The following is a 23840-nucleotide window of genomic DNA, read 5'->3' on the forward strand; positions in this document are numbered from 1 at the left end:
TCTAGTGGCTAAACAATGCTGATACAAACCAGCTAATATTTAAAGGGTTTTGAATAATTTTATAAAAAAAAGATGGGAACATTTTGGATTTCTCCCACTGTGCTATGCTTGGGCACCTGGGGTGTTGTCCTAACCTTTCCCATATTTCCATCTCCATATGAGCCAACCTTTCTCTCCACTCACTCAGCTCTTGCCTCTTCTCCCATTCTTAGTCCTTTTATCCCACCACTCCAGACTGCCCCACTGCAAATGGAAAGATAACAACTGTGGCTGTATTTTGATACATACGGACAAAAATGTGGTATTAGTTAGGAGCATACAGGAAACGTAGAAGTTGCCGTTGTATTCAAATTCAACAGTGGTAAAACCAATTGCTTCTGGGATAGCCAGGACAAATGAAAGAATCCAAATTGTAATGATTTCAATAGCGGTGATCAAGGGGACTCCAATTCCTTGAACACGACTCCAGGAGGCAACCGCCCGGTACCTAAATAAAACACAGAGGCATTAATTGCAAGCTTCAATTCTTCATTAAAAGGTGGAGTTTTAAAGGAAAGCTTAACATGATTGGCGCATTTCATGATTCTTTACAATATGAGATACTTAATTACCCATAATCTGGCAATAAATGAGTGGATTCGTCTTTTGTAATCTTGGTATTATCACCATGCAAGTGTGTGGAAGAAAGGGCCTCCATCTAATCATTAGATTTGAATGGTCTTCGCTTAACAGCATTATTTGGGGTCTCATAATAAAAATCAGTGCAGCTTTGAATCAGTGCATCTTGATTCAAAATGGAATCCAATCATATTGAAAAAACTGCTACTTGATCTCATGACCATTATGCAATCAATGTTTGGTTACAATATCTTAAGGTGTCCAAATGCATAGTGAATAGACAAACAACTTTCTATAATATACAGACAATTGTGGACATAATCCCACACCACAGCAAGATAAACAAGAGGACTTAATTCACATAATGTGGGTTAATTTGTTTGTTTGTTTATAGCACAGTTTTCCCAGGGGAGCAATTACAAACATTTTAAAAACAAAACAAAGCAATTTAACAATAAAATTAAGCAATTCGATAAAACGATAGAACAAGAAACCAGCAGCTGCATCAGAATAATAATAATAATAAAAATCAATGCTGTTTGAAAATAACTCAAAGGATGTTTTTCAGTCCTAAGGATTTTTTTTAAAGAGCTTGTGTCTGGGATACAAAAGGCAGAAGTGTTAGTAGATCAGATGAGAGTGTTCTGTAGAGAGTGTTCTGCAGCTGAGGTGCCACATCTCCCTCAGATGTCTAATTTCAGAAGGTATGGGGGACCCCAAAGAAGCAAAAGGGAGACACCAGGCAAGCAGGCAGCAATGAAAAGAAGAAAAGGAGGAGCAGAACCATTGGGGCATCCTCACGGGGCAGGGGTCTTGACAGGTGCCCAACCATGCTGGTGCAGGCCTTGGCTAATGGCTTTGCTCCATTCCTTTGCCAAACATCATTATTATTTATTAAATGTATACTCTGCCCTTCATCCAAAGATCATATGGCAAGAGGCTGGAGTTAATCAGCCCATTGGGGTCCAATCAAGGGAGAGACCATACATAGGATTGTTACGGGCATTTGAGCCTCTGGTGCATGCTGCCTTCAGGCAGGTCATCCTTGACGCTTGGATTAAGAAGTCTAGATATCATGTCATCTTAAAAATGCTTCACTCAATTAAGAGGACCTGATCATTTCCACAATTTTACTTTGTCTAGAAGCTATTAAGAAAATTATCACATGGGATTACAACACAGGATGAAAGCTTTAACCTTAAAATAAAACCAAGCAGTCACAGTGCAATCCTGTCTACTCAGAAGTAAGTCCTACTGAATTCAATGGAGCTTTCGCCCAGGTACATGGGATTAGCAATCCAGCCTTAATATCATAAACAGCCATTAGTTCTGTAGCTTTCAAAATCCAGAGTAATTACACTACTTTTTGACTCTCTTCATTCTTGTTCTAGGAGAAATTGTTCTAGAATGAAATTGTAGAACTATTTACCTGTCCACGCTTAGAGCACAGAGGTTAAGGACTGTGATTCCCACTGATGCTTTCTGAAGAAAAGGAAAACAGCTGCAAAGAAACTGCCCAAAAGGAGACATCCCAAAGGGCCACTGACCATGAAGCTAAAGGATGGATAAGAAAAATAATGGGAAATGTTAAATGGCAGTGTAAGAAAAAATGAACACATACCTGAATCTCACCTTGCCTGTCCTCGCAACCAATTAACATTCTCCATATCAAAGTGTATGTTTTTCCAAAATCATCAGGTGATCCCAGGTTGTCCCAATGAAGAGGGGGATTCACCTACATTTATTGATTTGAAATGTGTATATACTTCTTTTCTATTTAACATTAAGAATTCATCATATAAAAAGTGACATTAAAAACAGCTTAACCGCTTTAAGAGAAACAGTCTAAAATCATGTAAAACTGGGGCACACACAAGTGTGTGCAACAGAGAACGGTTGAATAATCTAGCTGCTCTGTCTTTCACTCTATTAAGTCTTAGCTACTGAAACCCTGTACCACCAATCAGGTGTTCAGGAGTTGGTAGACAGGGAATGATGGAGGGAGTGCAGCCAGCTAAGGAACACAACCTCACTGATTACTTTCAGTCAGCAAGGAAACAGTTTTAAAGCTGGCCTCCGCAAACACACTCAAAGGTGCCAGGTTTGATGCTGCATGCTTCACCATAGACAAACTGAAGGAAATGACCCCCTCCCACACACACACGTAAACAGTCATCGAGGGCTCTGCTGTTAAAAAAAGGCAGGGGGCTTAAAAAAATAGAAGCTCACATCAGCACCTTCAATAATGAAGTGGGGGAAGTGGATTCTAAAGTTATTGTATCCTTAGAGATAAGTGTAAACAGTGATCAAAGCTTACAAAATAAAGGAGCTTAAGTTTTATTATTTGGAAAGACAGGCAAAGAAGGAATATTTGCATAAGAGGTCTGGAAAAAAATCTGTTGATGGGGAGGATATGATCAGTTTCTTAATCAAAAGGTGGGAAGAATTGCTCCCAGATGCCAATAGATATGCTTATGCAGGCTAAAAGGATCCAATATCATTAGAAAACGGAGATGGCATATTACACAGAGCAGTGACAAAGAAGGCAGCACATGTCCTCTTTCTCTTGAACTTCCAGTACTTTGGGATGAAGCTCAAACAGTGCACCTTGGCCTCAATATAACGCTCCAATGTGGGGCAACATACATTTGTGGCTAAAATGTTAAAAATCACACACACACACACACACACACACACACTGCATTGATTTGCAGAGTGACATACTATGCTGGGAGGCAATCTTAAATTTGACTGCAATCCCACCATAGATAGATCTGCCGCAAAGGGGCCCCTGCTGGAACAATATGGGCACCACGACTGGCACAGAGAAATACCGTAATTTGAAAGACGCTTGTAGGCTGCAGTTCTAATGAAAAATGGGCCCTCTCAGTCCTGGAATTTAATTTTTATAAAATACAGATAGGGTTACTAATCTCACTATTAAAGAAACATCTGATTTGGCCCTTTTTGACACCAGAGAGCAAATACATTTCTGTAGTCTGCTTTTCCATTCATTCAAGGATAACATCTGATTTAGTCTGCAAACAGATGTCAGATCCTATGCCTTCAAACTCTGTTGGCTTTCTAGATCCATGCAGATGTCACATTTGAATGGTTAGATGTATCAAATACATTTTACAGATGATACATTCCGCAGTCTGTGTGGTTTCAGTAATCCTAAACCCCGGTATAGAAGACATTGCCCATGTGTATGAGGCAGTACAGTATATTTATGCCAGGCTCCCAGCTATTTATATGACTGCACCTTCTGGCTCAACCTGCTTTGTTCACTCACTGAGTGGAACCTTGGGAAGGGAAGCCTTAACTGAGCTCACTGGATAGCTCAGTTGGTTAGAGCGTGGTGCTGATAATGCCAAGGTTGTAGGTTCGATCCCCATGTGGGACAGCTGAATATTCCAACGTTGCAGGGGTCTGGACTAGGTGATCCTTAGGGTCCCTTCCAACTCTGTGATTCTGTGAATGTGTAGGATTCACAACAGGGCAAGGAGCTCTGTGCTTACAGCTGTACATGTATACGCTCTTCTTCTTCCCAAATATTCCTTGTGCAGATGGCAGATACAGGGCCAGTTCAGCTGTACACTCCATGTGTGTGCCAAATGGATGCAGAGTTCTCTTGTGAACAGCTCCTTGGGGCCTGGTCTCTTAAAAGCTTCACAAGGGAGGAAGGTTTACTGTTCAGTACTGTCCAGCCTTACTGTGATTTCAAAGCTATTGTCTTTCAAGGCAAATCTGCAGCACAATGTCTGACAAGAGTGGAATTCTGTCCACATATTTGTATGCTAAAGTCAGAAACTTTTGAAAGATTTCAATACTCTGCTGCTGTAATTCAAGAAAACTAACCAGACAGCCACAACTTCCTGAATATCCCCTCCCTCTAATCTTGCGTTTTCCATGCTCAATCCTGTGAAGCCGTAATAAACAAGACAGAACATTCCATTTGGATGATTTCTAAATGTCACCAAGTGGGCTTCAGTTTACTTGGTGGTATTTATAATTTTTTTTGGCACCGTTCTTGCACTGCTGTATAGAAGATGCTTCTGTGGAAGATACTTTTAACATCTACGCAAGCATGCTGATTAAAAATGGACCGTAAGATCCAGAGGAGGGAAATCAATTTCCAACCATGCTTTGGAAGGTGCATGCTACTTTTGAACATGGTCAGTTAAAGCTTCTGGCTTTGGAACACAGCCACCTTCCAAACTGTGCTGGTATTAAGATGGTATGGATTTAAGGAACATAGGAGTTCTCTTTCTGGACTGAACCACTTAGTCCTGGATTCAGTTCCCAATAATGGCAATCTCGATTCCCTTGGAATATATCACAAAAAATGTAACAACTATGCACCGACCCATTCAGGAGGCTTTTATATGAGGTAGTTACTGGCAATGATCCAACATGGGTGATTTGCGTGGAAGGCATAATAACAGTGTACATTTCGAATGCACAAACCAAATTGGCGGTACATGGTGTGGACCAGGGAGCACATTTCTAGCCATGTGGCAATGGAAACAGGCACATTCAACCAAGGAATTCAACTGGATTTGTATTGTTTCCATGTAAATGTTTTTGGGCTGGGATCCATATGTCTACTCTACCCCATTGACTAATGATTCTGTTCATGCAACATTACACTTGCGCGCGCGCACACACACACGTATTTAGAATGATAGCAAATCCATCCTTCTTCCTGATATGCTTATCAGCTGGTGTAAAAGGTGGACTGTATCTCGTTCTTGGAATCAGTTAAAATATTCCCAAGTGGAATTTCTGGCTGACCAACAATTTGAGAGCTGGAGGAAGTGATCAGAGGAACGTTTCAACAGGAAATGTAAACATCCTAAAAGTGTATATTGCAGACTCTGCAGTTCTACTAGCTATGGCTGTCTTGGCACAGCTTCTGTCCCCACCTGCATTTTGTAGTAGAGGCCAAGCAATAAACATTCTTGCATTTATCCAGTTTCCCATCCCACCCCAGTTGAACAGCACTGTGTAACTACGAACGGGCTATATAACCCTTGCATGGAAGCAGAAATGCTGATTAATGAATTATACATTCATAGTAGCTCACATACTGGCTGGATTAAAGGAACGTGCAAATGTTACATTGAAAGAACAAGCTGATTGATAGCAGCAACCCTGTATACTAATAGTGATGCATAATGGCTGATGCTTGACTGATAGTGGTCTTCCTATATACTAATAGCAGATTAATCAAGTGCTGATCTTTATGTAGCCAAAACAACATCATCTACATACAACTTCCAAAGAGGGGGTTTCAGTAAGCTTGGAGAACCTCCAAGGTTTGCAAAAGTACAAGCAAGCTTTAGGAGGAAAATACTGTATGGAGGGGGGAAAGAAAATACCTCCAAAAACCCCATTGAGGCACAAGAATACTCAGTGGTTGTAGAATGCTGAGTATGAAAAAATGGAAAACCATAGAAGTGGGACACAGAATGAAGTATCCTGGAAAAGGGCATGAACAAAATTGGCTGAACAAAATTTTGTCTCAGGTTCCACTTGCAGAGCTCTGTTCTGTGCCTTATTTCTTTAGAAGATACCGGTAAATAGGGCCCACAATTTGTTTTCTTAGATTCCTGTTTATTTATTTTTTTTAAAATGTGTATATGTACACACATACTCAACTCAACTCAACAACTAGAGAAAATTAAGGCTTGGACATACATGGGCACTATGTGTATGTACATGCAGACAATCTCTGTCTCTCACAACTTGAGAGAAAGTGACAGGGAGTGATCTGTGAGCGATCGGCATGGCTTGTGGTTGAGACCGTGTGGGAGGAAGTCTGGCCCAAACCATTTACAGCTAAATTTTATTCAAAACAAAACCAAAACTTTGTACTAATGCCAGAGCATCTGTCTGTTAGGACTCAATTCATCTTCAAAGAACGCTAAGCAAAAAAATGGTTTTATAACCAGATCCATTGGACTGAAGAGAGAAACAATTCTGGAATAATGACAGAAAGATTTTAATTCAGTTTTTAGGAAAGGCAAGTCTGTTTTTCCAACATAAAATCTCAACTAAAATGTGAAAGTTCATAGTTTTTTTGTTTTTTAAAAAATGCTTCCACCACCCAAAGAGTCCTACGTTTAAGAGGCAAGAGGACAGTGATAGAGAACATGCTTCTCCTGCTGAAGCTCCTAGATTTAATTCTTCACAACTCCACTTAAAAACAAAAAAGTCTGCTGGGCTAGAAATATTTTTTTTATCTGAATCTTTCAAGAGGTGTTGCTGATGAGAGTAGTCAATACTGGGCTAAATAGGGAAGATATATAAGGCAGCATCACGCATGGGCTGGTTGTTCCTCGCTAACGTGTCAATCTTTCTATTGCTGGACAACTTGCAAAGCAGTTCATAAAATGCATACACCAGCCTCTAAAACTTGAATGCTTTAAGGAGAAAAGGCTTCAAAACACACTTGCTAGGGAGAAAGTCTCACTGAACACAGTGAGACTTACTTCCAAATAAACATGTATATGATACTGTGGTAAATTAGGGAAACAGGGGAAGTTGCCTGTACCAGTCAGACCATTGGTTCATCAAGCTCAATATGGCACTTAGCAGCGGGGCTGCTCCATGAATTCAGGCAGGGGCTTTCAAAGCCCTACTAGGAAAGCCAAGAACTGAACCTGGGCCTCTTCTGCGTGCATCTTTCTTCACAGGGGAGTTGCTCCATCCCTTTGATAATTTTGGTTGCCCTTTTCTGAACTTTTTTTCCAACTCTACAATAGCATTGTATAATTGCATTATTATACTGGCAGTTTTATTTTCAGTTCCCTCATCCCTGCATGACACATGGGACATTTAGAGCAAGGGTATGAAAGGTTCCTTTTTCTATGGGCAGGAACATGGGTAGGAGAGAATTGAACCCCACTCCACCCCTCCACCCCTGCTTTACTTTATTGCACTCTGCTGCTTTCAGCAGCTTTCTCTCAGCCCATCTCTGATAACTGGACATAAGCCAGGCAGGGAGGAAATTGCTTAAAGCAATGGAGTGCAGTGAGATAAGGCAAGGAAAGTGTGTGTGTGTGTGTGTGTGTGTGTGTGTGTGTTGTTCTCTTAAAGATTGCCACCCTCCCACTCATATATGAATGGATCAGACACATGCATAAAGCACATGTGGCTCCCCCTATCACATCTATTTTCGTCCCACAGGCTGGTTCATACAAGCATGCTGACCACACTGTCGAGAGACAATTGGCATGTTTGAACGTGGCATCACACATTACCCAAGCGCACACTGTTTTTCAGTGGAGTCAATTCACACATTCAATTATCTACTTGTCAGCATGTGTGTATGAGCAGGGCCCTGAGGCTACTACCTCTGATGTTCTGCATATGGGGCAAAAGAAACTTAAACAATGGTATACAGTGCCATAACTGTAACATGCCTTTAAAGCAGTTCAAGATGTCACACTCATAACAAAGTTAAAAAAGCCCAGAGATTGATTATTGCCAGGCATCTGCACACCATGTATAGAAACTGTAGTTTCATTACAACTAAAAGCTCACCAAGAACAGACGCCATATTACACACAGATATAACCATCATTTTGCGATACTAGGAAGGGTGGTAGGAAAACCATTAGGCTCATGAACTTCAGTGAAGACTAAAAGGAGCGGGGAAAGTGGTTTATTCGGGTTTATTATTCTGTCACATAATCCAAAGTGACTAAGACTGATCCCAGCACTCCCTACAGTTTTAAACTTGAGTCATGGCCAACACCACATCATAAATCAGAACTCCAACACATTCATTCTGACAGTCTGGAAGTGTTACTTTGTCTTGTAGAGAATATTCTCATCATGCATCACTATAGTTTACTTGGCCAAGTCTCTGAAAAAGATACCATGAAATGAATCTCCCAGTGGTGGTGGTGGTGGTATTATTATTATTATTATTATTATTATTATTATTATTATTATTTCTAAACCACTCTTCATTTATTGTTGTTGTTTTGACCATCATGGTCTTTTCAACCTCAGTGGAACACTATATAGTCTCCCTTATCCGCAGAAATACAATTGATCCCCATCTCGAAAATTTGGCCCAGTATAGCGAGAGGCTAAATCTTCTCCTTATCCCAGTTTTTACATTGCTTTTATACTCTTTACACAAGTGGGAGTATGCTGGTTTTCCCCCTGTGTTATGATAAAGGTGCAGTCACTATGTTCTCATTTAGTGTGGGATCTCATAATAGCCCAGCATCGAAAACAAAGCAGGTTTGCTCTCCACATAGATGTGATGTTTCTTAAATAGGCACCATGCAGGAATTTTATTTATTTGTTGGTGGCATTTCTTCCCCGGTTTTCACCATAAAAGATCAAGGAGGCAGCTTACAATAATTAAATATACTAAATACAATTCCAATCAAAAAGATAAAAAGGCAACCCCCCCCCATAAAAATAGCAGATAAAATGCGGAAGTAAAGAGCCATTAAACACTCAGGAGAACAGGACAGAATTCACAAAGTGCCTAAATGCCAGCAGAGATGGCAAGGGAAGTGTGAGGGCAAATAGCATAAGATCCCAGATTCTGGCTAAAACATCTCTAGATATTTTAACATCTCTAGTTAAAAGGGTCAGGGAACATCTGATGTGGAAGACCTCCACCTCAAATTCTGTAGAGCAGAAGCAGCTAGCCTTCAGTTTGGCAGCCATTTTGTTCTGGCCCAGGCCTTTTTTTCAGCCGGAACTTGCTAGAACTCAGTCCAGCACCTCTCAGGTGAGTTCCAGCCCTTCTCAGGTGGGCGCCATTGCCATTCTAAGAGAAAGAGGGAGGTGTTTATGGTGAGCTCCGGCACCTCTTTTTCTAGAAAAACAGCACTGTTCTGGCCCAAGACCAGCTTTGACAGTGACAGCAAAGAGGAAAACAAAATTAAAGCTGGGCAATAACCCTCTTCAGCTACTCTGGGAAGATCAGCTGAATAGAGGGGTTGTGTGCCTTGTGTGAGAGAAAGAGAGTAGCATGGCCTCCCTTAGCTAGTCCATCACTGATTTTAAGCACTGGTTTGTGATGTCCACAACTGCATCTGGATCTGGTAAGATAGAGCTGAAAGTCATCCACATAAAGACAGCACTCAACTTCAACACTATAGATGCCATCTCACAAAGGCTTTTAAATAGCACAAGGGAGAAATACAACAGCCAGTGAATACTGTGACACAAATGGCATGACAATAGCAGCCCCTCAGCAACACCTTCTAGAATCTGATTGCCAAGTTGGGGCAGGGGGAATGGGCTGACCATTAAACAATGCCTCCATCCCCTAATGTGTACAGATGATCAACCACAGAGATCCAGGAGAAACATGCTTCCACTGTCTAGCACTGTCTAGTTTTGGGTAATTTTTATTATCTATGAATGCCTGGAGCTTAGCTGTCAATGCTCACCTGTCCTCCCCAAGCCATTACAGTTAATGGATTACAACAACAAGAAGAACATATTTATATGCTGAAAGGAGTGAGGGGCATCATCTGTCTGGCCCACCCCTTCCTTCGCATCAGTGTTTCAGCTGCCCTCCACAAGTCAGCTTCTGCATACTGTAAAATGAGTGCACAAACTGTAAACATTGTGGTGCTTTACCTTATATATGTTGATAGGGATGTCAATGATTATATAGATGAGGTCTCCAAGGGCCAGGCTAGCTATCAGTGCATTGGGGCCATTCCTCATACACTTGTTCTGGTAGATAATCCGCAGCAGGGTTGCATTCCCAACAAGCCCAATGATGAACACTGCACAGGATATTGCTGTATTGATGTATTTGAAAGTGTCCATAATTTTAGGACGTTGTGAACAATAGATATAGGTGCGGTTGGGTTTATGGGTAGGGAAGAACAGCTTAGATTCTGTTTCAGAGGAAGTTGTGACAGGGTTAGTCAGGTTTGACTGGTAGATGTCAGAACCATCAATGATGACAAATCCAGTTATGAGAAGCACCAAGACCATCTCAAAATGAAACGCTTCCATCTTCAAATCTTCTGTATTGGGAAATCTTCTGTATTTCAATAGTAGCTGATGGACTTATTTCACCTACAGTAAAAAAGAAGGTAATATTTATGTTGCAATATTGGCAAACTGAAACATTTATTTGTATATTTTCATAGAATTGCAGAGCTGGAAGAAACCACAAGCGTCGTCTAGTCCAACCTTTTGCAATGCAGGAATCTTTTGCCCAAGATGGGGCTCGAAACCCACAACCCTGAGATTAAGAGCCTCACGAACTTTTAATTCTAGACAGAAATCCAAATTAAACTTTTAAATTCATTCATTCATTTGTAAACTTATATCCAGCCATTCTATAAAACTATAAGCAAAGCAGCAAAGAAGGAGCAAGGGCAACAAATGTACAATAAAATACAATCATGTAAAATAGTATTGAAAGGTATTAAAAAATAAAAAGCAGAAGCAGACAGATCTATCTTAATCGTACCACCTTTGGATCCAGCTCAATACATTCAGAACTAAGGGGTTGTTTATTATTTAAATGGTTGATTTTAAACAAATGTTTGTGAAGGTAAATTCCGTTCCTTTAAAATCAGTCTCTGTTTATTTACACAACTTCCATTTGCTTTTGTTAAACCCGCCCCATCTTTCCCTAAGCATATTTCTTTGGAAATAAATTGCTTTGATATCAGTAAGGAAAATCCAAACATGTATGATTAGAGATTCTAAGAGAACTTACAGCTATAAAATTAATAGTGTGCATACTGGATGCTGAAAAATGTTTGGTTGTTGGAACATAAGCAAGACTACTTTCCTTAAAATTTTAAATTACTACTACTACTTTTTTATTATTATCAGAAATACCCAAGTCTCTTTTCTACAGGGTCAACAATCACCAAAGCAATAAAGCTACTGCAAGCCATAAAGGCTGCTGCAAAGTCCTGATCAGAAGCACGTAAACCAAGTAATTCCCATCCTATGTGTCATGATGCCTCATCTGGGGGAAGTAGTGACAGGACTCTCCAGCCTCTGGGAATTTAGGCTTCTAGGAATGACTTTGTTTGTTAATAGAACACCAAGATCTACCAGCTGGAGAATGGTGCAATTGATATAGTCTTCAAATTAAAGACTTTGGAGCCCAGGATTTCCCCCCTGCCCCCGAGAACCAGAACTGAACTGAACTCACAGTCCTCCAACACAAAAAAACCACTCCTGGTTTTACCCACCCCCTCACATTCACACCCACTTTCTTCATTTTCTCTGTACAGTACTGCTGTTCTGTTAATGTTATTATTGATGGGCATTGTGGTTTTAATTTTATGACTTTAATGGATTTTTATTATTACTCTGATACTTCTATAGCCCATCCAGAAACTATATGATGAAGGAAGGGAGTATGAGTATGAATAACAACAGCAGTGGCAACATATTCAGCGGGGTGGTGGCGGCAATTTCTTGCTGCCATTGTTAAAAAACTGGGAACCAAAATCTTTGCTAGTCTACTTCAAATATGGCTGCCACTGCCACCAGTGCGTACGATCTACCAGTAGAACTATAACTGCCTCTGTAACTAACACAGAATATAATATGGAGAGGAGAAGCTCAGTGTACAATCCAACCAGGTCACCCACATTTAGTTGAAATTGAGTCCCACTGAATTTAGCAGGGCTTACTAACATGTAAACATGCATAGGTTCACTCTCCACTTGGCCTTCATTTCAATAGTCTTTTAATTACCTTTAAAAAAAAAATATTAAGAAGCTGGGGGACGTTAAGTGCTAAATTTCGGCTAGACTGTGGCTCAAGACTACACTTTGCACTAATTGTGTTTTTCTTTCACAAACAGCCAGTGTAGGACCCCAATCCAGACCAGGGTCATAGCTGAAATTGCTGGAAATGGCGAGGAGGCAGATTTCATCTCAACATGGAGATAAACTTCCTAATTGTTAACAGCTGTTTGGCAATGGAAAAGGCTGCCTTGGGAGGTGATGATCTCTCATTCACTTGATGGATACGAGTCTGGATAGCCGCTTCTCAGAGATCGTGTAGTTGCATTCTGCACTGCATACTCACACAGAGCAGGTGGTGGGACTGGATACCTCCAAGGCCCCTTTCAATTCTGTGATTTTATGAAAGTTTTAGGATTTCAATTAGCTCAAGGTGAAACTACATCTATTGACTCATTTTTTTAAAAAAAAGACTTCCCCAAATTTACAGTTAGGCAATACTTTTATTGGGACCAACTGGAACGTCCCAAAAGTCGGGCAAGTTTTCAAGTTCTGCAGAACTCTTCACCAGGCAGACTGTACACAAAGCAGGCAGTGAGGTGGAGGACAGTGGTACCTCGGGTTACCGGTACATACACTTCAGGTTACATACGCTTCAGGTTACAGACTCCGCTAACCCAGAAATATTACCTCGGGTTAAGAACTTTGCTTTAGGATGACAACAGAAATTGTGCTCCGGCGGCGCGGCAGCGGCAGCAGGCCCCATTAGCTAAAGTGGTGCTTCAGGTTAAGAACAGTTTCCGGTTAAGTGCAGACCTCCGGAACAAATTAAGTACTTAACCCGAGGTACCACTGTACCTGTAAGCTGAATGAAACTCACTTCTAAGTAAAAATGGATAGCACTACAGGTCTGGGTATATTATGGCAAAGAGCACTTTAGATTGTTGCTATTTTGAGGGTGAGATTCAATCACATATCAGCAAATGCAGGTTGTGCGATTAAACTGGATTTGGTGCTCTCGCACAACAAACTTGATTCCTTTATCTTCTTTTAAAAAACTTTTGCAATAAGGAAAGTGATAGGAAAATGTGCTGAAACGTGTAAGATAACAATAACACCAACTTCCTAGCAAACATATTAGAATTAAAGCTCAACAAGTAGCTGACATTATATAACCCCCTTGTAAGCTTTCTGCAAATCAGCAACAAACCCTATTAACAGAATTCAGTATTGCTATTGTTATTAAGTGTGTTAGGATCACAGCCTTACTTTTGACATGACTAACACTGACATCAGTGATACAACCAAGCCTAAACACATCCAACATGGGCCATTGAGTTCAAAGGAACGGAAGTTTCTGCCACAGCATGTGCCCTGAATGGAATACACACACACACACACACACGAGATTTTATGATCTACGCGTGCTAAACTTGGGTTTACTTGGAAGGATTTACGTGGAGATTCTTCCAAGCGATGGCGGTGTCCGCCGATAGCAGACGGGACCCGGGATCGCACACCTGCAGGTGAGAAAGCAGCAGGGAGCGTAGGAGCCAACTCCTAGGGGTTGAGGTCCCTTGGGCCCCCCCCCCAAATATTTGAGGGAACTGGATCCCCTCCCAAAGAAGTTGATGAGCACTAGCATTCAAATAGTGTGATCATGTGATCGACTATGCGGAGCGGGGCTTACCTGCCCCCCCCCCTATTTTATTCCAGTTGGCACCCTTGGCAGGGAGCGATGTTTAAAAAAGAAAAGCGGCAGGAGGGAGAAGGGAGAAGGGTTCAGCAGCAGCAGCCCCCTCCCCTTTTCCGTGTCTGTTCCTCCAGCAAAGCAGCAGCTTCACATTACGGCTGGTTCCCTGCCTTATTTCGGGCAAAGACCCAGCACTTGCTTGTGTAGGGGAGCTTTCCCCTACAAATAATGAAAGAGAGAGGGCGCGCACACGAGAAAGGAGGGAGCGGAATAGACGAGCACCGCTTGCTTCCTACACCCAAGAACCAGAGGCCAACTCTCATCCCTCCTCCCCGTCCCCGGACGCCGGGTTTGCCAAACTCCCTTCTTCCCTCGCAGAGAGAGACAACAAAAAAGTACAGTTTCCCCGACGATCAGCCACGCGGCGTCGGTCCACCCACCGTTTTGTCCCGCGGAATCTGCGCGCCCGCGACGTCTGGCGTGGCTCCCGCCCGGGAGAAGAAGGACGAGGCGAGGAAGACGCCGCCGCCGCGAGTCCAGCGGGGCGCATGGGAAGCTCTTTGGAAGAGCCGCGCAGCGAAAGTTGGAAGGAAGCTGCTCCCTGGCCGCTTTCCCTCTCTGGGATCCCTTTCCTAGCGAAGGCTTCCTAAATCCTCCAGGCTCCGTCTGGTTGGGTGGGATTCCGACTCTCCACCTCCGGGCAGAGGGAAGTCGGATCAGCCCCCTTCTTTACCCAACCCCCCGTTTCCGAGGAGGGGGAACGACACACTCTCTCTCTCTCTCTCTCGCTCTCTCTCTCTCTCTCTCTCTCCCCCCCCCAAGCCAGACGCTTGCAATGTTCAGAAGAAGAGCATGCAACCTCAAAGACAGCCTCCTCCGCCCCCAGCAAAATAAAAGGAAAAAAATGAGGGGGGGGGACGCGAAGGGTGGTGTTTTTTTTAAGCAGTTCCTCCCTGGACAGGAGGAGGGGCTGGGGCTGCTTCTCTTGAGAAACCAGGATGAGGCATCCCACCACTTTAGGGATCTGCCCATGAGGAAAGCTTGGGAGCTGTGAATGCTCCCAAGGGTGGGCTTCACTGAAACAAAAGTGGGCCGCAAATGCCTAAAAATAAAAAGCAAGGAGTGGATCCTGAGTGGGAAAGGGATAAGTACCAGGAAATAGAGGGGAATGGTTCCCTCCAACCAACTTTTTATAAATACAAGTGTTCATAGTTGTACTTCTTTAGTTATGTTTCAAGGTCTGTGGGGCTCCCTGCCACAGCAGTTCTGCAATGTGACCTTCCTTCGCAGCCCCCCATTCCCCAAGAATGCTTTTAAAGCCTAGTACTGTAGCTTTCAGTAATAAGACTTAGGTATCAGATTGACACCCACACCGGAGGGACAGCAGGAACTATTAACAAAGACTGTTCATTAACGGTTACGTTTTGTTGATTAAGGGAACACTGAAATTTACTTTGGGGTCCAACATGTGCTTGACAAACCCTTTCTAAGGACTCAAGAGCCTCTGACACCAACCACTAAGTGGTTTTTACCTCAGGCCAAATTCCCTAAACTGCCACCCCGACCAAATTTATTCACGCTACAATGTGGTCCAGCTACTCCGTAGAATCTGCCTTTGATGCCAAAGCTCTCCCAGTTGTACTAAGATGATTTTAAAAACTTGCTCATGTTACCTTGCTGTAAGACTTTTACATAGGGCAGCCTCCTCGCCGAACACAGTCGCCAGCTTCCTTCTTCTGACTTCACCAGGAATTAAAGTTGTCACACCAAGGATCAGGGGTACCAACTTGAATAAAATATTGGGAGGGGGCAGGTAAGCCCTGCACCATGTAATTGATTACATGACACAGTGCAAGTACGCCATTTGAATGACAATGCTCATCAACCGGGCAGGGGTCCCCTCAAGTATTTTATGGGGGGGAGGGAGTGAAGTCCCTAGTTGGCTCCTGTATCACCGGTTTTCCCAAGTGACATTATTCTAACACAGTTGACTGCCCAGTGACTAGACTCTCCAGCCAATCAGAATCCGTACCAGCCAACATGAATTTACCTGATCCAGGCACTGCCTATGAATACAAAAAGCAATACTGTGATCTAAAAGAGATAGACCACATTAACAGGGACAACAAGTGATGGGGAATAGCAATACAAGACCTTGAGAAACTGGAAGGATGACCCTGGAAGTAGAACGATGTTTTGTTTGCATGTTTTTGGTGCCTGAGTCACCCTTCGTAAGAATGATCCTGCAGAATCTTCTGCATCCATTTTCTAATCTGAAGAGCTCTCAGAAACGTTTTCACTAAAATGAGTTGGGAGAGGAATGGCACCCTCCACCACCACCTCTGTTGATTGTTCACTTCTTTCAACTTCTTACATTGTCAGGCATCATAATGGCAGATGGTGCTCAGTCAGCAACCTCAGCGTTTTCAGGAAATGTCCAGAGGCCATTTGTTCTCTGAGGCAGTACTGAGGATGGGTATGCACTAGATCAGGCACCCCCAGACTCGGCCCTCCAGATGTTTTGGGACTACAATTCCCATCATCCCTGACCACTGGTCCTGTTAGCTAGGGATGATGGGAGTTGTAGTCCCAAAACATCTGGAGGGCTGAGTCTGGGGGTGCCTGCACTAGATGCTCCATAAATAAGAATGGGTATATGTTCTTTGAAGGACTTGGTTTATACATCACATTGTACTTCCTTAAAGAGAAATGGGGGGAGGGGGGACATTTCAAGTTTCTCATAAACCACTTCCTTAATCCATCTCTAAATGAAAATAAATCTTCAGTAGGTCATGCATAACATGGAAAGTTAACGACCCTGTTTCTGTTGGTTGGGGTTGCAGTGTAAATTACGTTACAAACCTGCTGAAGGATAGATGTATTCTAATATTTTTCTCACGATAAAATTTGAGCTGTCCTTCTTTCTTCCAAGGGATAGATTTCCCCCGAGCCATTAATGCTATCATCTTGGAACTTCTATAGAGTGCAAATATTAAATGTAGAATTAGGAAAGCAAGGGAAAGTGTACAGCCTCTCTGCATAAGGCCTGTCTGTGGTGCCTGAAATGTATGTTGTCTTTTTGTCCACGTGGAATGCTCAGAGATGAGTAATGTAGTTTAGTTCAAAAACAAAACGCGACTTTTTTCCAAGCTATGAATTGGAATTTTCCAACAATTTAGTGACATACGTTAATTCTGAGCTGTTAAAATGTGACCAGACATGTCACCCATCAAGAGTTGTGTAAACAACACAATATTTGCGAGTGATTGATGTTAATAGTTTTCACACACAATAAATGCCTTTTGAAATTCTATTCATTTATTCAAAATATTTATAGACTGGTTCTCCAAGGCTTCCCATAGGCATCCGCTTGGCCATTATGAGAACTGGATGCTAGACTGGATCACTGGCTTGATCTTGCACAGCTAATCGTATGGTCTTAAAACACTGTTTCACAGCAACAAAAGGACAGTTGTGATTAAATATAAAGTGAGGATAGCAGTATGTGGATGGAATAGCTTGTTAAGCAATTTTCCACATTAGCACTGTCCTTCAACTGGTTAAAAACAGGCAGCCTGAAATAAAGAAATAAAAAAGGTATTGTAAAACATTTTCCATGGTTTGTGCCTGATTTTTTTTTAAAAAAGGATATTATAAAACATTTTCATAGTTTGTGCTGTGTCAGAGAAGAAGTGAGTCACGAACCACACAAAAGTCATTTTACAATTGCCTTATGAATTTAATTGGGGCTTTAATCGAATTGCCTAGAAGCATGTGGCTTGTGGATTGCAGCAGGAGAGAAAGGAAAGAGGGGGCTATATTTTAGCCTTCACTTTAACTGATATGAGGGGGCAGCAAACAGAAGCTTGGGCAAAATACATCGCAGAATTTCACATGTGCCAAGTGATGGTACTAGTCTGATTACCATTAAGATGGACCAGCAGTTGCCATATCTGGCTTCAGCTCCAACCATCTGTTGCTGACATGGTGCTATAAGTGCTGCTGATACTTTTTAACTGCTGTCATTTTTGCTGCTGGTTGTGCTGAAGCTCCACATATATTTTCCTTAAACTTCTCATTCACCTGAAGGCCCCAGGATATCGTCTAAAGAAGGGATGGGGAACCTGTGCCCCTTCAGGTGTTGTTGGACCAGAACTGCCATCAACCACAGCCACCATGGCTAATGGCTGGGGATGATGGGAGTTGTAGTCTAACAGCATCTGGAGGGCCACAGGTTCCCTGCCTCTGACCATAACGGTTTGTTGAAACTTGAAAGCATGCTTTCACTATCTATGAGACAGGGAGATAAAATTTGCTTCATTTAATAACATCTTAATTCCTTTGTGTCAAAGAGTTGGTGGGGTGGGGGAGCAACCATCTGGGCAGAAGACGCTGTTATTTTTATTGCTTCCTCTACATATTTTTTCCCCCCACTCAGTTTTTGTTGGCAGATCATGGTTTATATTCTGGCATGGGTTTTAAAGTGAATTCCATGTGGTATACACTTTTTATTTTCAGCGATCAAAGACTGGAGTGTAGAAATCTGATTCTGATTCTTGTTACCGCTCATTTCCATGTAGCCAATTGTTAAGGTAACCCACACAAGTACTTATATCTTAAAGTCTCTTCTTTGTCTTATGAGCTAACATAAGACAATCTATGGTCCATCTAGCTCAGTATTGTTTAAACTGACTGGTAGCAGCTCTCCAGGTTGAACTGTCCCATTACTACCTGTGAGATGCTAGTTACAAATCTCTCTTTTGGACATGCATATGTGGTCACTAGGCAAGAAAGGACCTGTCCATTTTGGTTCTCTCGGTTTCTTATTTTCGCAAACTTAAATTCAGTTCTCCTCATTTTACAGCAATTTACAATTTTTAACTCAAATTTATCTTAAGCAAATTTTTTAATATGGAGTTTTGAGCAACATGTGCATTGTTGCAAGCAATTTCCCCTTAGAATGCATTTTGGTATGCTATTTTCACTAATATCTTCATTTTTATGCACACTTTCCCCTAATATGTGCATTTTGCAAACAAAGGTGGTTGGGGAACTACATTGCAAAAATTCAGATAAGCTGCAATAGTTGAAGGACAGCTGGAGTTTTAGTTCACCTATTGTTTCAGAAAACGTGTGTTTGATAGATTCAAATAAAGCCGAAGAAAAGTAAAATCAAAGCTGCTTATGTGTGTCTGTCACCTTGCAGAGGAGTCCCCTTTCAGACACACAAGGGGAAGTAACTGCCCCCCACACTTCCAAATACATTCTGAAATCCAAGTCACGTGGAACCCATCATATGGGTTTACAAGGGTTGCTTTCCTCCTGTTGTCCCATACACACACAAGGCAAATAATCTCCTCTAGCCATGAGTTAGTAACCTTGAACCACTCAGCCATTATCTCTCAGCCTATCATATCCTACAGGGTTGTGGGCGGGAAGAAGAGAATCGTATATACTATCCTGAAGTCCTTGGAGGAAGTACAGTATGAACTAAACCAAATATTAACAGGAGACGCCAACCCCTGATGTCTACAAAACAAAAAGTTATTTTAACCAACCACATTTTAAAATGAAAAGTGGGGAATGGGAAGAATCTCTTAAAAAAACAAAAACAAAGAAACCTTGGGGGAAATGAATTATAAAATGGTAAGAAACATTTTGTATCACATGCTGGAACAGGCCCCTCTCTCCTCGATGTTGTCTTGATGGGTTTTCCTCTTCTTCTCCTCCCCCTCATCATAAGGATTTTCATCTTTCATGACCAGGGTTGGCATGCTTCGCAGAACATTGCCCAAAATATAGATATACTGAATTGACATCAAATATTTATAACATTGGGAAAATAGCTTTGTTTTCTCAGAAATGCAAAATGACCACACACACACACACACACACACACACACACCAACAGCCTTACGATTGCTATTATTAGGATATGTTCTACAACTGGCTCCTGGCATGAACTGATGGAAAAAGTCAAAACCTCTTTATTCAATAGTGAGCTGGTCGTCTTGAGAAAAAGCAAACATTTGAAGAGAAGAAAAGGTCTTTTCCAAACCAATTATTCCAATGTGGGTTTTTCAAGATGCATAAAAAGAGCCTTCCTGTACCAGACCAAAGGCCTGCAGCATCCTGTTCTCACACTGTGAACCAGATGCCAAAGGGCAGAGGCAAGCAGGACCTGAATGAAATAACATTCTCCTCCTCAGGATGCTCAGCAGTTAGTATTCAGGGGCACACTAGAATGACTAATGGTCACCATTAGTCTTATCCTCCAGTAATTTCTCTATAAAAGCTTGTCTTCCTTTCTTCCAAGCTTGATCAACTCATGCCTGGCTATAACTGAAGACTGTTGGGTGAACAGAAGTAGTCTTTTTAAAGTATCAACCTGCCTGCACATTAAGATTAGTGAAGGACCCTCTCCTGGTGGGTGCTGCCTTAAATGAGGCATTTTCTCATGTAGGAAATGCATTGCTCTGCAACCCCTGGATTGTGTGCTCTCCTCCATTGGTTTTTACAGGGAGGCATGCTGCAACAGAAGCAAAAGCAGAAAGCTTTGTGCGCAAGCATGCATGTGGAGTCAGAGAAAGAGTGACTGGGAAAGTTCTGAGAAGATGGCTGTTATGAACATGTTTTGAGGCCGGGCTGTCCATGCAAAGTGCCCTCTTCTTATGCAAAGTGTCGTTTCTCCACAATTTGCACCATGTAAGTACTTTCTGTGGCATGAGACAAAAGAGAAATAGCCTCATGCCATGCACCCTGTCATTAGTGCCGGATTTACGTATAAGCTAAACAAGCTATAGCTTAGGACCCCACTTTCTTGGGGGCCCCCAAAAATTAAAGGAAAAAACAACTGGATGTACATTTCCAAAATATAAGATAAAAAATAAACAAAATAAAACCTCCATACAGCGAGTGTTTTGTGTTGTGTAGGCTCCTATGGTGTACATATTTTTTTATATGCAAATGACTTTAGATACCTATTAGGTCCATAAATTACCATATAGCATATATTCAACACAAAAAACAGTGACAATTTGTTGTTGACAAAGGACAGCTGGACATATAAAGGGCTCCATTACCTTCAGTAGCTGTGGGCCTCATCAAACCTAAATCCAGGCCTACCTGTCATATACATAAAGGGCTTCCTGGCATGGGTTTATAGTCTGTGGAGGGGGGGGAATGGTGTTGTTGGGTACAGAGTTAGCTAGACTCTTCCTGCTTCACAGCATGTTTTGACTCCCTATTGAGTGTAACTTACACCACCTCTTTTTCCAGAATAATGTTACATCAGCAGAAGTGTCAGGAGGCAAGTCCAAGAGAGTACAGGATTCAGACTAACCCTGCTCTTCCCCTGATACACTCTTGATCATGCCCATTTCTACCACTCTTGTGCTGGTGAAATGGGACAGTAGCAGGAATTCACTGACAAAACATTCCGTCAGGGTATCTCTGATCTCAGTGTCAAGATCTTGGCAGCAGCATAGCTCCAAGACCCAACCAGCACAGGCTTTCTTAAACTAAATCCTAAAGCTCTTCAGGCAGTGTAATTAATTTTTAAAAAATTAATTGCAGCCATTTAAATTAATTTAAACATTTCAAAACAGATAACAGAACAAATTGTTTTCTACTGCTCCAGATGGCAGAATCCAAACAAATTGACTCAAATTCCCAGAAAGGGGATTTCCACTTCGCAGTTGGAATAACTTCCTGATGGTACCAAGCTGTTAGACAGTGGAACAGACTTTCCTCAGGTGGTGGGGATAGTGGACTCTAGCTCCATTAAATTTTCATCAGCAGCTTTCCTGATATTGTATAACATGTATATTATTTGATGTGTAAATGGAAACTGGAAAATCGAGAAAATGAAATTTGTACAGCCCTACAGAAACCAATATGAAGCACATGGCTTCATAATGTGATTTAAGATAGTGGCCATATAGCTTGGAGAATAAAAACTTATGTTTGGGACTCCATTGTCCAGGACTGAGTAGCCTTTTTAGTAATGCACACAACAGATGTCATATAACCAGCCTGAATTACCTATGTGGTTTCACTTTATAAGGTTTAAAGCAATGGCAATAGAGGCGTGTTACATTTTGATTCAAGCTTTCCAATCCTGTATCAGAAAAGTTTGCCTCTTCCTGTTAAATTTCACATTAATTGTGCAATTTCTGTCTGATTTCATGTGTCTGGACTGGTGGAGAGAATTGCATATTCCAGGAACCTGGAGAAGGAGGATAACAGTCACACTCTCCCTGGAGATTATCATTGCATTTTCTTGTCATTCGTTACCAGTTCAAGCTTGTGGTTTTTGTAAAAAGCAGCGTGTCCCACAGGACCAACCAAGTTTCAAGAAAGACTCGCAGTCTTAAGGGTTATGTAACTTGCTTTTAAGATTAACACTTAAGCAGGTCTGAAACTGTATCTGTCTTCAGACTTCCAATTTTACGCCCTCATCCAAAACACATTTAGTTGAAGGAAGTTCTCATGGAACTTATTTCAAAGTAGTTGTCCTTAGAGCCAAATAACACAAAACAAATACGTTTAAACGTATCTCTCTCTCAAAAATACAATATCCACTGGGAGCCCTGATCAGGACCATAATGAACAGTGAGCAGCAGCCACCCCCACACTATTTTCCTGGTTAAAATCAAACACACACACCCCAGCGCAGCAAAAGTATATGAATGTTCATTTTCTTGCTGGGAAAAATAAAAGCAACACATACACAATTTTTATTGGGATAAAGATACAGAGAAAAAGGTTAACTCTATCCCTCTGCTGTGATCTCAGTCCTGATTGTCCTCTCTTACATTAACTGTTTTTTGATTGGGTAAATTAAAATGAAAGAAAAGTGTTTACGTATCTGCATTGTGATATATAGTTCAACATTTTGGATTGGTGTGCTAGAGAAATACAAAACAGACCAAACTCTGATGAATATAATACATATTAAAAGTTGGCTGTGTTGTTTGACCTTTGGGTCTGCTTATTGCTACAGATGTATGGCATGAGTAGTGCAATATCTATATCCTTAAATTCTCAGACAAAACATAAGCGTTCCAGTCTTCTTGGCTGAATTGTGCTCTGATTAATTCTTTTTTTTACTTTTTCATCCAGCAGGCACGTATATGTGTTAAATGAACAAAGTCATAACTCTACACAGACCTTTGCATTTCTCACTGATTTTGTTAATTTCTTACCTAGATAGACTTGCCATAGCTGTCATAGTACCCAGAATTCAAAACTTACATCCCAGATAAGTTGCATTTTTCGATTGCAAAATCTGCCACCTTTAGTTCTGTTTTTTATCCTAGGCTCCGTAAACCTATCTATGTTTACTTGGAATGAAATATTCCAGTAAGTCAGGTGGTGCTTGTCTCTGTGAGACGAATGCTATTTGGATTACGATAACATACTCTACGTGGGGCTGCCTATGAAAAGTTCTCAGAAAATTCAACTGGCTCAAAGAGCTGCAGCCAGACTGTTGAATGGGGCTGGTTATAGGGAGCATACAACTTCCTTGTTACAACAGCTCCATTGGCTACCATTTTGTTTCCAGGCACAATTCAAAGTGCTGGTTATAATCTATAAAGCCCTATATGGCTTAGGTCCAGGCTATATGAAAGACTGCATTCACTCATACAAACCTGACCAGGCTTTGAGATCTTCGGGGAAGATCTTGGTTCTCCATCCCTCACAGGTACGCTTGGTGGCGATGTGGAAAATGGCCTTCTCAAGTGGCTGTTCCCAGACTTCAGAACTCCCTTCCTAGAGAAGTTGGGCTGGTCCGTCCTTCGTGTCTTTCTGCT

General features: G+C 41.7%; 1 protein-coding gene across 1 annotated transcript in view; it reads right to left on the reverse strand.

Moving 5' to 3' along the window:
* EDNRA (endothelin receptor type A) overlaps window positions 1-14834 on the reverse strand; it is a 28845-nt gene extending 14011 nt beyond the window's left edge. Inside the window, exons 1-4 of the mRNA XM_081875414.1 lie at window positions 14466-14834; window positions 10243-10692; window positions 2048-2172; window positions 289-487 (exon numbers count right to left, since the gene is read on the reverse strand). Coding sequence (XP_081731540.1) covers window positions 289-487; window positions 2048-2172; window positions 10243-10629 — 711 coding nt within the window. The 5' untranslated portion in view covers window positions 10630-10692; window positions 14466-14834. The remainder of the gene's footprint in view (window positions 1-288; window positions 488-2047; window positions 2173-10242; window positions 10693-14465) is intronic.
* Window positions 14835-23840: the final 9006 nt, after the last annotated feature.

Source organism: Podarcis erhardii, assembly GCF_964252035.2.
Source record: "Podarcis erhardii genome assembly, chromosome: 9".
Classification (NCBI taxonomy): domain Eukaryota; kingdom Metazoa; phylum Chordata; class Lepidosauria; order Squamata; family Lacertidae; genus Podarcis; species Podarcis erhardii.